We start from the raw sequence: 13,705 nt of genomic DNA on the forward strand, positions 1-13,705 counted from the left end.
TGTATTTTAGATTCATTTCAGTTTTTCAACAATCTCCTCATGCAGCTAATTCTCTGAGGACATGCTTTCTCTATGATGATCGGCCCATTTATTTATTAAACCTGGCCATGCTGGTTTTTCATTATTGATTTTAATGTAGGAAATGAAGTTTTTTTTTGTTCTGCTAATTGACCACAATTCTATATTAAACCTCTCACTAACACTAGCATGCATCTTTCTCAGCTCTCTGCTCTCAGGAAGATATTTGAAAATTAATGCTATATATGTGGGCTTCCATCTGCTCCACCCTACTCTTTCCACTTTATTATCCAGAGGCCTGAGAAAGCTAAAAGCTTCTGGAAATGACCAGTCTGTTTTGTGTGCTTATTTTTTTTTCAATCCTGATTGAGAAATTCCAGCCCTGGGAATTAAAGACTTCCTTCAAAGCACATGGGCCCGTGATAGTAACCTTCCCTTTCAGTTTGTCCAGGACAGAGAGAAAACAAGCAGTGGTTGCCAGCCCTAACAACTATGCCCATTTGCCTGGAATTCTGGAGATTTTTTCAGTCTGTCTCAGGTCAGAACTGTGTCCTTGAAAGCTGTCAAAGTTGATTGAAAAATTGGTGTACTTTGAGTGAGCAGATTAGGCATTTTGTTATAGCTGCAGCTGACTTAGGTGCTGATGTAAATCATCTCAGCTACTTGAAATGACCATAAGTTAAGTGATAGAGGTGTCAGAGCAGTTGATCGGTTATTCCCCCCTGGAACATTACATTTATTCTGAATGCTCAACAGGGTTTTGTGGTACACGGTTAATGTGAAGGGGAGGGAAGCTGCAACTCCATACTATCGGAGACCATGGGCAGAGCCAGTCAAGTACATTTGTGTACACACACAGAAGCACACAAGCTTAGTGAAGGTTGGCATGTGCCAATAAAGAGAGAAGAGCAAGCAGCAAGGCTATTAATTGGAAGGCTAGTTATGACTCCATTGTTTATGAAAATCACTTTTTAACTTAAGACCTTAGGCTGACTGCCATATTTTTTAAAATATTAAATCAGCCTGGGTTTCTGGCAGGAGATATGTGATTGCAAGTCACCTGTGGTACTGAGGTGTAATCACTTTATTACCTACAGACAGTTATTCATGGAATGAATTAAAGCTATCAGATTTAAACTAACTGGTATTGGTAGTTTATAGTTTGCTGAGGATATATAAATTATACCCCCAAATTAGCAGATTTATTAATATTATGTAAGTTTTACTTTCTTCATGAAAGCATTAGCTCTGTCTTAGTTTGTTGCATATCTACAGGCCCCATAGTATATATCTCTATTGCTTAATTTGTAATTAATAAATAATTAACAGTCTTAAAGTATCCTTGTCATAAGGCTGCTGTTTCTACAAGACCGTAGAATTATAAAAATAAGACTTTCTGTGTTAGTCTGTTCTCACACTGCTATGAAGAAATATCTGAGACTGGGTAATTTATAAATAAAAGGGGTTTAATTCATTCGTATTTCCCATGGCTGGGGAGCCCTCCAGAAAGTTACAATCCTGATGGAAGACACTTCTTCACAGGGCAGCAGGAGAAAGAATGAGTGCCAAGCAACAGGGAGAAGCCCCTGATAAAAACCATTAGATTTCATGAGAACTCACTGTCATGAGAACAGCATGGGAACTGCCCCCATGACTCAATTATGTCCACCTGATCTTGTCCTTGATGTGTGGGGATTATTACAAATCAAGGTGAGAGTTGGGTGGGGACACAGCCAGACCATATCACTTTCTATGCCCACCTACTCAGGATTAGGTCCTTCTGGATTTCTGCTTTAATAATGTCTGTCATGCTTGCAAATACTTGTGTAACGTTCATGTTCTCCTAGATTGTGGGACCACAGGAACAGGGACCACCTCTGGTGTTTTTGCCATTTTATCCTCCATGCTTCGCATGATTCCTGGCATACAGAAGGCATTAAATAAATGGTTAGAATGAATGATTAACAATCAATTAGTAACGGACTCTGAATACCAATGGCACAGAGTAAATAAGAGTATTCCCTTGCTCCTCAACAACCAGGCTAAGAAACCCCAAGCCATCTTGCGGTGCTGACACCACCTACTTGCCATGTAGGAATTTATGCGCTTTCCTGTGTTTTTCCTACTGCCTGGTCATTCCTTTTTAGAAAGAGGAAAATACATTTGTGATTCTAAGGTGTCTCTCCAGTACAATTTTTTTCTTAACTACCACCACAATCCTATTCCTCATAACCTGGACTATTTGAATAGCTTTCTAACTAGTTTTATTTCACTCTCCTTACTCACTCCCACCATCCTTAAGCACTCCATTTATCATATTTCCCTGCTCCAAATGCATGGAGCTCCTTGCTGCAATAGATTATGATCTACAGTGTGAAAAACTACAAAAATTTTCACACTGTAGATCATAATTTATTGATGGTTTGTTACATAAATTTGGTGGGTCATCACTGGTCTTTTAAAAAGAGTTTCAAGGGAGGCTGAGGCAGGCGGATCACAAGGTCGAGAGATCGAGACCATCCTGGTCAACATGGTGAAACCCCGTCTCTACTAAAAATACAAAAAATTAGCTGGGCATGGTGGCGCGTGCCTGTAATCCCAGCTACTCAGGAGGCTGAGGCAGGAGAATTGCTTGAACCCAGGAGGCGGAGGTTGTGGTGAGCCGAGATCGCGCCATTGCACTCCAGCCTGGGTAACAAGAGCGAAACTCCGTCTCAAAAAAAAAAAAAAAAGAGTTTCAAATATAATTCAAAAATCAAAGTACATCACATGTAGTTGGGAAAGTAGTTTCTTGACATTTTTGTTACACACACGCACGCACACACACACACCTGCCTTACCACATGCATGGGTAATGAATTGGGATGTTAAATATATTACCTATGAAAACTTCAGTCAGTAGGATTATTTTTAGTAATCCTGATGTTACAATGTTCCAACCAGTATTCTTCTGGTGGAGAGAGCTGTGAGATGTGGTTCCTCCTGTACAGTAAATTTAACATAATCTCTCCAAGCTTCAGATTTTTCAGCTCTTCCAGTGGGGAAAGTGATACGTAGTTGATGAAAGTTACCATAATAAATAAGATAATGAATATAAAATGTCTATGACAGTGTTTTGTACACATTATAGACCAGTACCTCTTAGCTTTCTGTTCATCCAATCTTATTTCCTTCTGTTCTCCTGTTTTTTAATCCACTTCCACTAAATTTCTCTTTATTTTCTAAAAGTACCCTTCGAATGTTTTCACCTCTGCTCTTTGTTTTATTGTCTTCCTCATGTTTCCCTTCACTCTCAACTTACCTACTTCCTATCCATTCTTCAAAACTCATCCCAAAAGCTGCCTTGTCCATGAAGCCCTTCTTGATTGTTGTAGCCCTAAAAGGCCTATAAACTCACTGAAAGCAGTGATCATTTCTGTATAGTTCTCTGCCTTTCTGCAGGTCAGAGACCATGCTTTGCTCCCAGTGGAAGCCCTGAAATGGCTTACAAATGAAAGGAGGAAAGGTCCAGTTGCAGTGGCACTACTGGGAATGCATAAGGTCTTCTCTACAACTTACTAGTTGGCCATTATCATGGGATTTACAACGCTCTCCCTGTGTTTTCTTCTCACCCTAAAATGGTCCAATGTTCTTCTTTTCTTTTCTCTTAAAGGAAATGATTTTCATACTATAGCTATGAATGTTGAGTTGACAGTAGCAAAAAGACAGCAGATATAAAAGGCAAAGCAACTTTTTTTCATGATATTATGGTCACTTATCCATCATCCATCCATCATCCATCAATAGGAACTTGAATAAATTAAAATGAACAAAATTGAATCTATATCTTATTTTACAAATGAGTATAAATTAGTAGTAGTATTGCTATAAATGTTAACTTTCTGGATTGAGAGATATTGAGACATTATTTCTGTTTTTAGTCACCAGCTGGCGATGGATGCGGAGAATAATGTTGAAAAATATCCCCTCAATCCACAGCCCTTGGAATCAAAGGTGAAAATGTAAGTTATTTCAAAATATAAATTAAGAAATTAGTACTAGAGTTCTTGTTTTGTGAATTCCTGAATAAATCTGGAATGTCGGGGACGACAGTTATGCACCTTCATTTTACATTCATGTGCTGCACGTGATTTCCTCCCTCTTCTAAGCAGGCACACAGCTACTTCGGGTGAATAGCGCCATCTACTGCGTAGTACAGGGAATTATTTGCTTGCCGCTGCCTTTTATCACTTTGTGGTTTCTCCATTTCTGGGCTAGTACGATTCTTTAACTTCCACTAGCATTTTCCTCCTGCCTTTCATCTTAGTAACTTGGTTAGTTCTATCTTAGAACAATTTGGTTATTTCCACCTCAAACCATCTGTTTGTTAAACACACACACCCCATTTTAAAAATTGCCGCCTTTCTATTTCAGCCTTTCTTCAATTATTTTGGGAAAATGTTTCTTCTCTTCTTTTTGCTAACTTCCTATCCTTTTCTTCTTATTCTTTCTTAAGTTACCCAAATGTAAGCCTCCTCCCCCATTATAAATGACTATTACCTTAAAATCGTGCTAACAACATCTCAATATTAACAAAATGAAGCTAACAAGATCCAAAGTGAGAAAGGCTTTATTATAGAACAAAATATTAACCTTCTAAAACCATTTTAAGAAGGAGCCTGTTATAATTACCTTGGAAGCAATTTCAAAAATATTTATTACTGTTTTCCATGATCTTTTCCTGTTTGGATTTTCCTTCAGAAGCATATATGAGAAATGCCAATGAGTGCATGTTTAATCCCTCCCTCCCTCCTTCCCTCCTTCTCTCCCTCCCTCCCCCTTGTCTCTTTCTCTCTCTCTCTCTCTCTCTCTCTCTCTCTCTCTCTCTCTCACACACACACACACACACACACACACACACACACACAGTTTAACACTCCAAGAAGTATGAGAATTTTAACATATCTGAGCTAAAATCACTGACCAGTTTTTTTAAGTGCAAAGAGGAATCTTTTAGAACAAAACAAGTTTTTGTTCAACTTAGGACCTAAAATAGAAATGACACAAATATGTGATACCCTGCTGGATAAAAGCAAATACTAATACACACCCCTGTAAATCTTTGTTAACCTTGGTCATCAGTAAAAAGCTTACCTCTGGATGAGCACATAAGGCTACCTCTCAAGATAAAGTCCAAACAAGACTTCTGAACCAGTTGGTCCCCAGCTAGAAAGTTCTGTGTCACACTTACAAAATACATAACGAATCAGGCTATCAAATCATTTTGTGTAAGTAGTATGTCAGCTCACTACACAGGACATGTGTTTGCAAACATAGGTTGCTTTATCAGAAGGAATTTTCTCACTAAGATAAGGTTCTATTAAATGAAAATGCGCTGAAAGAAAAGTTGGCATATGAAAAATCAGAGTGTTTGATGTGAATGCTGAAATTAAGTTAGAAAAACTCCCGGGTCTTTTTTAGTTCCCATCACCTTCAATCTGTAGAAGCTGAGGGGTAGGTGCCAGGAGAAGGACTAGGCAGAGAAAAGATCTCGGTGCTTGAGATTCCAGCCAGCTCAGAGAGCCTGAAATTTTATGTTTGTCGATTTGATGGAGGAGTCCTAACTCAATGAGGTACAAACAGAATGGTTTTTTTTTTCTCTCTCTCTTCTAATAACTCTGAATCCCATTTCTGCTCACTGGAGAGAAAGGAGGGAGAGAAAACTTAATCTCGCCCAACAATAGAACTTCAGTCCCATTGGAGAGTTTAGTTTCTGTCTAATCTGGTTATTCAGTTCTTAACTCTCATGGCAGGTTGAAAATCTCCCCTCTGCATGCACGAGACCTTTTCTACAGCCGTGTATTCTGCTCCCTGCCTTTCCCTGTCCCCTTTCTTATCTCCACTCTCTCCTCTGTCTTTCTCCCTTCCCCCATCACTGTCACCCCTCCCACCCCCATTTGCTAACACCAAGACTGCCCCAAGTTTCTCATGAAGACATGGCAGACATTCTCACTCCCCGCAGTTGCTTCCTTAACAACTGTCCTATGTTCTGGGACTCTTAGGGAAGGGATCATTTGGTCTCCCCTAAGGCCCACCCTCAATGGGCACGTCCTCATTGGGTTTGTGCCCCTTGCTCTGTGAGGCTTTGTCCCGTGATGTACCAAGCAGTGCCTTCCTCCAGCCAGCCATGGCATCTTCAGCAGGGACAATCTTGGGATACTCTCACTCCTGCCTTCCAAGAGATTTTTTAGTCCTGCAGAGCTTTGGGTATAAAAGATGGGCCCATGTCCCAGGTGCCATGGTCACCTTCCATCATCACAGGATTTCTTTTAGGGTCTTTTGACTGCTTTTGGTGGGGACCAGCTGGGAGTCTGTCTTCTCCCAGGGGTAAAGTGAAGTGAGGGTAACTCCACCATAAAATTCACTCTCCTGAAGGCTCTTCTTTCCTCTCCCTGATGAGGAGAAAGTAGTCAGTTCCCATACTGGGTTTCCAGATAGTCCACCGCCTGCAAGCCCTGAGGGGGATGGAAGTGCCATGGCAAGGCAATCTCTGAATGTAAAAGATGAGGAAAGATGAGACCTGTTCTCAGGTGTGGGCTGCCTTCACTGTGTACCTGTGGGACTCCCAGGTTGGGGTTCAGAACAGCAGGAAAGGGGCTCAGATGGTTCCTCGTACTCAGGACATCATGAAAAGGAAAGAATTTACAAGAAAGTGTAAACCTGAATGTGGCAGTGCAAAGTATCAGTGGCAGGAAGCAGAGGCCTGTCAGAAAGTGTGACTCAGTGAAAAAATGTGTGAGTGTCGGGGAGGCTGTGTGTATTGACGTTGAAGGGAGGGTCACATGGTTCATGAATGCAGCTGTCGAGAGGTAATTTTGAGTATTAGACCAGAGGATAAAAATAGTGCATCAAAAGGGCAAACACAATCAAGATCGCATGGCTATTAATGAAGAGGCATTTGGAGGAGGTAAAAGACAAGTTCTCTGAAGATCAAACAAAGGCAAGCCTCTCAAGTCAGAAAATTTAGTGAAAGTAAAGGTAATAGTGAAAGCACCAAAAGGAAGGCTCTCTGAGCAACTCTGTGGCTAAAGATGCATGTGTTCCTAAGAGCCTGAAGGCTGGAACAAGCTTTGGGGAATGAAGGTGCACAGCAAAGGAGGGCAGGTTTAGTGATAAGGCCTCACAGCACGGGAAGGGGTGGGCTCCCCAAGCCCCAACAAGCTGCTGCCCTTCACCTTGTAAGTCACTCTTTGCATGTTGTGGCAAGGTCTAAAACAGATCTTGCCAATACTAACCTCATGGAAAAGGTGTTTATGTGCAATCCCCCAGTCCCCTCCTTATGTTTTAACAATGTATTTACTTTGTGAGAGAACAACACAGAGATGTCTTGAATACAAATTGTGTTTTGAAAGTCAGCTCATTAAATATGTTCAATTCCTCTCCTGATTTTTATGATTATATTTGATTTTGTGATGAAACAACATTTAGGTTCTATAAAGGAGAGAGAAGGACAAAGAGAGAGAGAGAGAGAGAAAGCATTTCCTAAAGAACTTTAAAGATGTTTATTAAACCCTTATTAAATTGCATTTGAGAGTAATCCATATCTTCTTCAGTAAAAAATTTAATCAAAAGAAGATAGGAGAGAAGAGTGGTTGAGAGCACAGACTTTGGAATTTGAGTAACCTAGGTTCAAATCCTAGCTCTGCTTTTTATCTACTGTGTGACCTTGGGAATACCAGAGGCCTCTCTGGGCCTCAGTCGCACTCTTCTGTAAAATGAGAATGCTAACATGTCTTATTAAATTATAGTAAGCTTTCAATGAAAAGAATTCAAGAAAAACATTTGGTCTAGTGTATTTTTTCCATGCAAACATACCTTTTTCAAACATATTTCTATGTCCACTTGAGCTAATAAAATATTACCAGAGGGGCCCTTAGGGACCAGGCATGGTGGCCGAGGCAGGCAAATCATGAGGTCAGGAGATTTCAGACCATCCTGGCCAACATGGTGACACCCTGTCTCTACTAAAATAAAAATTAAAAAAATAGCCCGGCATGGTGGTGTGCACCTGTAATCCCAGCTACTTGGGAGGCTGAGGCAGGGGAGTTGCTTGAACTCAAGAAGCAGAGGCACACCACTGCACTCCAGCCTGGTGACAGACCAAGACTCCATCTCAAAAATAAAAATAAAAAAACCAGGAGGGATCCTTAGGAATCTAGCATGTTATATTAAAGCATATGACTTGCACATGAGACTTCAAAATATTTGAAAGTGTTTAATATGTCCTTTTCTTAAGTAATTATAATAGTTTAGGAGCTCTATTTATCAAGTTTGGGGCTAGGTAACTTATACACATTATCCTTGACTTATTGCAAGGGTTACAAAGAAATTATTCTTACTCCTATTTTATGGATAAGCAAGAGGGAGGCCAGTATGTTTAGTATCGCTCATGAGAAGTGAGCTAGGCAAGAGCCTCTATTACTATAAGCACACTTTATTGTGAGATACAACTTTTTCTTCTCTGAGGTATTTCTGGGATACAGTGTTAGAAGAATTACATTTGTTAATCACCTGCTTTTCATATATCCCAGAACTGTGGATTGGTCACTGCTCTCAAGGGTTTCACATTCTAGTGGTGGAAGAGGGCTTGTTTGATAAGAGGCATTTGGATTGGCCTAATCTGATACTCTTCTTTTTGGGTGTTGAATAGCATTGCAGGACTACTGTTCTCTTTCTTAGTAAACCTAGGTGCATTATTTCTGAAGTGTCTTCTCAGTTCTCAGAAAGAAAAGAGTGTTGTAGATCTAGGATCCAAATTGCCCACATTCTCATGTGTGAGAACACTGGCATTCTTGACAGTCTGCACAGTCATGGGTATTTGAGAAGAGACCTGTGGAAAGAGCTCTCTTTAAGAGAGGTCTCTATTAGGAGAGCATAGACCCTGGTGCATAAGAAGCATCAACTATCAGCGTGACAGTGAAATTGCAAGCTACAAACCAGGCAGATGCCGGAGTGGAGGGGAAGCAGGCTGGAGACAGAGGGCAGTTCCTGTGGAAAACCTGCCTGTTGCACGCAGTGGCCCCGTATTGACATTTGGGCATGTTTGTATCAGGATACAGAGTTGGGATAGACAACAAATAATGAAAATATTATCTATCTGTTAGGGTAGCTTTTAGCTAGCTGCACGTAGAAAAATCAACGCGCAGACTTAAACAAGCAGGCGTTCTACTTCTCCACTCCAAACCCACTGTCTTCATCCTGCTTCTCTATTTCTGCCTTGTGCTGAACCGTGAAGAATGAACAGATATAATGGGGAGACAGGGATCTGCTCTGAGTGTTGGGAATGATGATCAGTTCCCATGTAGTTCCCTGAGACTGACCAGGACTCCTGGTTGTAGGTATCAGAAACTCAACTCAAACTAATTTATGTATGTAAAAATATATTGAATCACATAACAGAAACACCCATGGGCTAACATGCATAGTGAAATCCAGGTGTTTGAGCAATGTCATCAGGCGTCTTTCTTTCTCTGTTAACTCTGCTCTCCCCATGATTCATTCTCATGTGGGCTCTCCTAACATCTCCACAAAGTGGCCACTGCCAGCTCCTGGCTTGCAGGTAGTTTCAGCTCTACTTGCCGAAACTGTAGATGAAAGAGAGGGCCTTTTTCTCAGTAGTCTTTCAGTAAAATTCCCAGAGCAGTCTTTAATAGACCTAGCTTGAACCATGTGCATGTCTCCCAACTGAACCAACCACTTCCCTCTGGCTGGTCAGCCTGGGAGCGAGGGCCACCCTCTACAGTGATGGGGTATCATCTGTTTCATCCAAAGCTCATGGGTAGAGAGCGGTGGTTCTGCAAAACAAGCCAAAAGGAGAAATTAATATTTGGCACCCAAAATCTACCCACGTGATAATCAGGGTGCCTCCCTCACAGCTCACTTGTGGTAAGGATTGAATGGGAGAATGAACACAAAGAAGAGCTCTATGTGTATTTGCTATTGTTTCCAAGAAACTCAGATTCAGTGTATCTTCTCTGATGATATCCTCTTTTGCCCATCCCTAAATTCGGCCTACTTGAATTATAATGTATTTTGAAATTTTTATAATCGTTTAGTAACATATAAGAAATAGTACTTTCTCATTTTAAAAAATCAAGATTTCTGGCTGTTCTTGAAAAGTTGAAACATCTGCCAGTTATCAACTGCACCAAAGCAGGGTTGCCCTCACTGCTCAGTCTGTGCCCCACTGCCCAGTCTGTCCCAACCTGACCCCAGGTGGCTTTTGAGATCCTCTTCCCAACTTCGTAGGCTCAGACTTACTGCTCTCCTCTGGGATCCTCCTGCCTCCTGCCTGGTGTCTTCACTTCTGTGCCTTTACCCAAAGATCTTCTTCCTCCCCATTAACCTAAGTCCTATCCATGTGTCAGGCCTAATTGAAATACTTGGTCTTCCTCAAGCTTTCTCTAAGTACCCTAGCTCTCTCAGAGCCCCTCCTCCCCTCTTCTAGAGAAACACATCCATTGGTAACCAGGACTGCACAGGCTGTGGGTCCCCCATGTGGCTGTGAGTGCATGAGAGAGCCCCCTCCACTGTAAAACAAAGAGGAATATATAGAAGAAGGGCAAAGGCAGGCAGACTGTGCCACCTCTGCTGTGGGGAAAGATAGATAGGAGTTGACCTCACCAAAAATTTATTGAAAATGCGTTTTTCATCTGTTTAGAGGTAAACCGTTATACTTTATAATTCAAAATGCAGAAACACACATGTGCTCTTTTTTACTTCAACAAGCCTTTAAAGAATTGTATGAATAGCATTGTTTAGTTTGAAAAATAAAAATGTCAAGGTAGAGTGTAATTTACTCTGTAGCCATAAAGGAGACTTGTAAGCAGGAATTATGGTAAATGTAGAAGAAGACTGAAACGTGATTCCTTATGATTGAAAGACGAGGTGCTTCTACATTTTATTTTAGTTCCCTCTTACTGTAAGTAGCACCTGGGGATGGTATTAAGACAGCTTAATATTGGAACAATTTAATCGTTGAAGGCCATGTTGTAGGACTGGCCAAGAGGAGTAAATAACATGTGGTGTAAACACTTTTCTATGATACAGAGAGTAACATAGAAAAGTAACATAGCATAGCTCTATCATTTAAAAACAATGTGGCAATTTTGGGTAATAGCCTTGTGTGACATGATGGCCCTGTCATTTTTTAACCCCAAATGATAATTCAAAGACTTGCCCAGCTTATCATCTAGTACTTAAAACTGTAATTATGAAGGGCAAGTAGTCAGGGGAAATTTGTATATCATATTATAGCATGTTTTAAAAATAAGATAGTGTAATATGCTTTTAACTAAGTGAAATTGTTTTCACATGCGTGCATGACTATACAGTAAAATTCCAAAATAAAATAGCTCTTGGATTAAGAAAGTCAGTGAGTGTGTAGATGTTTTAAATGCATAATTTTAAAGTACTTAATATTGTCATCTTATAAATTAAAAAAAGAATATCCACTAACTAGGAAGAAAACAATATTGTCTTCTTAATATCTGACTTAAGGAAAACTGATATGCCACTTTCCAGATTTCATAAAACCAGGAGGGAGAAGAGGATGCTTACATGCAACTTCACTTTGGCAAACCTCTTCTCAGTTTTGCCCAGTTCTCTTTCTTTCTTTGAAGATGTCACACCGCCCTCTGGTGTTCAACAGGCTAAAATGTAGTATCTCAAATGGTCACTACATTTTTTAAAATTTTCTGAAAAATGAAGACTGTTAAAAGGGTGAAAAAAAGAACAGTGAAGAATACCTCAAAGTCCTATGAAGTTGTGAGTGTTCTAAGTTGTGGGTCTTCTATGGGTGGTCAACGTTTTCTAATTTTTAAACTGTGTTTAAAATGTTACACATTTTGAGCTCTTGATGGGCAGGTTTAGAGACTTTAGGAACCTTTAAGCAGCAGAATTGTTAACTGGGCTCTGGGATACCCCAAGCAACTCAGAGCACGTGGAAATCACTGGCAGCTTCCTTAAGTTCCCTCCTCCCTGATATAAGGGCTCCTGAAGAGCAACGAGACCACCAAACTCAGGCAGGTAACCTTACAGGACTCTGTTTCGGATTCTGCTTAAAATCTGTAAGCCAAAGAAAATCTGAGAAATAAAAATGCAGTTTGAGCAAGATTTCATAATAAAACAGTGACCAAATATAATTTAAATTCGGGCCAGATTCTGCTTTAATGGGGCTTGAAGTATATATAATCTGGAAGGTCCTTTCAAAACAACAACAAAAAAACTATAAAAATATCTTATGTTTACAGTTCTATACAAATCATGAAGAGCCCCTCATCAGGGTCTTGGAAGAGGCTCCTGGTCTCCAAGTAAGAACCCCTGAAATTGAAGCTTCCTAGCTTCAGGGAATTGGCCACTCACCCACATAGCAAGGGTGTGACCAGGTGTAGATAACTGAATCATGGGCCAATTTCCCCCAGCTGTTCTGTTGATAATGTGAGTTCTCAGCAGATCTGGTGGTTTTTAAGAGGCTTTCCCATTTGCTCAGTACTCCTGCTGTCCTGTGAAGAGGTGCCTTCTGCTATGATTGTAAGTTTCCTGAGTTTCTAGATTTTTCCTTGAGCATTATAATTCCCAGAACTTGAATAAATTAGGGAAAACATACAGATTCAATAATGTAGTAGCATTTTTGTGCTGTTTATATCCTGTGACCGTTGAGAATTAATAATCTTTGAACTACTCCAACCAAACGAAAATAAATCAGTTTGTTTATTCAGAAACAACTTTAATGACTTATGTTGTGTGTGGAAGAATTACAGAAGACCAGATGCTCGGAGGAGTTTAGAAGAGACAGTAACAGAATTAACACAACTATCTTAAACTATTTTAAAAGGCTCAGTCCTAACAACTGATCTGCTTGTACTGCCAACACTTAGAAGAGGTTATATTGTGTTCACTGACCCTCTATGAAAACCTAGATGTTAATCTCAAAGATCAGAAGCCAGTCTGATATGATTTGGCTGTGTTCCTACCCAAATTGCACCTTGAATTGTAATAATCCCCACATATGACCAGGTGGAGATAATTGAATCATGGTCCAATTTTCCCCAGCCGTTCTGTTGGTAGTGAGTGCGTGCTCAGGAGATCTGGTGGTTTTATAAGAGGCATCCCCCTTTGCCTGGCGTTCATTCTCTCTCCCGCTGCCCTGAGAAGAGGTGCCTTCAGCCATGATTGTAAGTTTCCTGAGGCCTCCCCAGCCATGCGGAACTATGAGTCAATTAAACCTCTTTTCTTTATAAATTACCCAGTCTCGGGTATTTCTTCATAGCAGCATGAAAATGAGCTAATACACGGTCCATGGGGGAATCACTTAGCTTATACTAAGAAGAGGTTTCTGTTTTCCAAAGCAGAAGATGATTTTTTAAATACTAATCACAGAAATTAACTTCCTTAGGTGAAATCTGCTATAGCCGCCTAATCACATTACATTAATTATCTGAGTAGTACATAACAGTTGAATAATTTTTGTCCACTCCTTTATTTATAGTCTGTGGCCATTTCCAGTTTCCTTCCACAGCTTGTAAAACCCATGATGTGGTGCTCTCGCCTGCCTCATGCCGCACAGCAGGGCCACTGCATTTGGCCATGCAGACTGCGCTGCACTTCCCTGGCACCCTGCACCTTGCAGTTATGCAAAGGACAGCCC

General features: G+C 40.5%; 1 protein-coding gene across 5 annotated transcripts in view; it reads left to right on the forward strand.

Annotated features, from left to right (window-relative positions):
- SCHIP1 (schwannomin interacting protein 1) overlaps positions 1 to 13,705 on the forward strand; it is a 767,830-nt gene that overhangs the window by 169,587 nt on the left and 584,538 nt on the right. For 4 of the 5 annotated variants that reach the window (XM_074405563.1, XM_074405564.1, XM_074405566.1 and 1 more), the window contains exon 3: positions 3,939 to 4,019. The exons of the other annotated variant lie outside the window; for it this stretch is intronic. In XM_074405563.1, coding sequence (XP_074261664.1) covers positions 3,939 to 4,019 — 81 coding nt within the window. The remainder of the gene's footprint in view (positions 1 to 3,938; positions 4,020 to 13,705) is intronic. 5 annotated transcript variants of the gene reach the window in all.

Source organism: Saimiri boliviensis, chromosome 9, assembly GCF_048565385.1.
Source record: "Saimiri boliviensis isolate mSaiBol1 chromosome 9, mSaiBol1.pri, whole genome shotgun sequence".
NCBI classification, from domain to species: Eukaryota; Metazoa; Chordata; class Mammalia; order Primates; family Cebidae; genus Saimiri; species Saimiri boliviensis.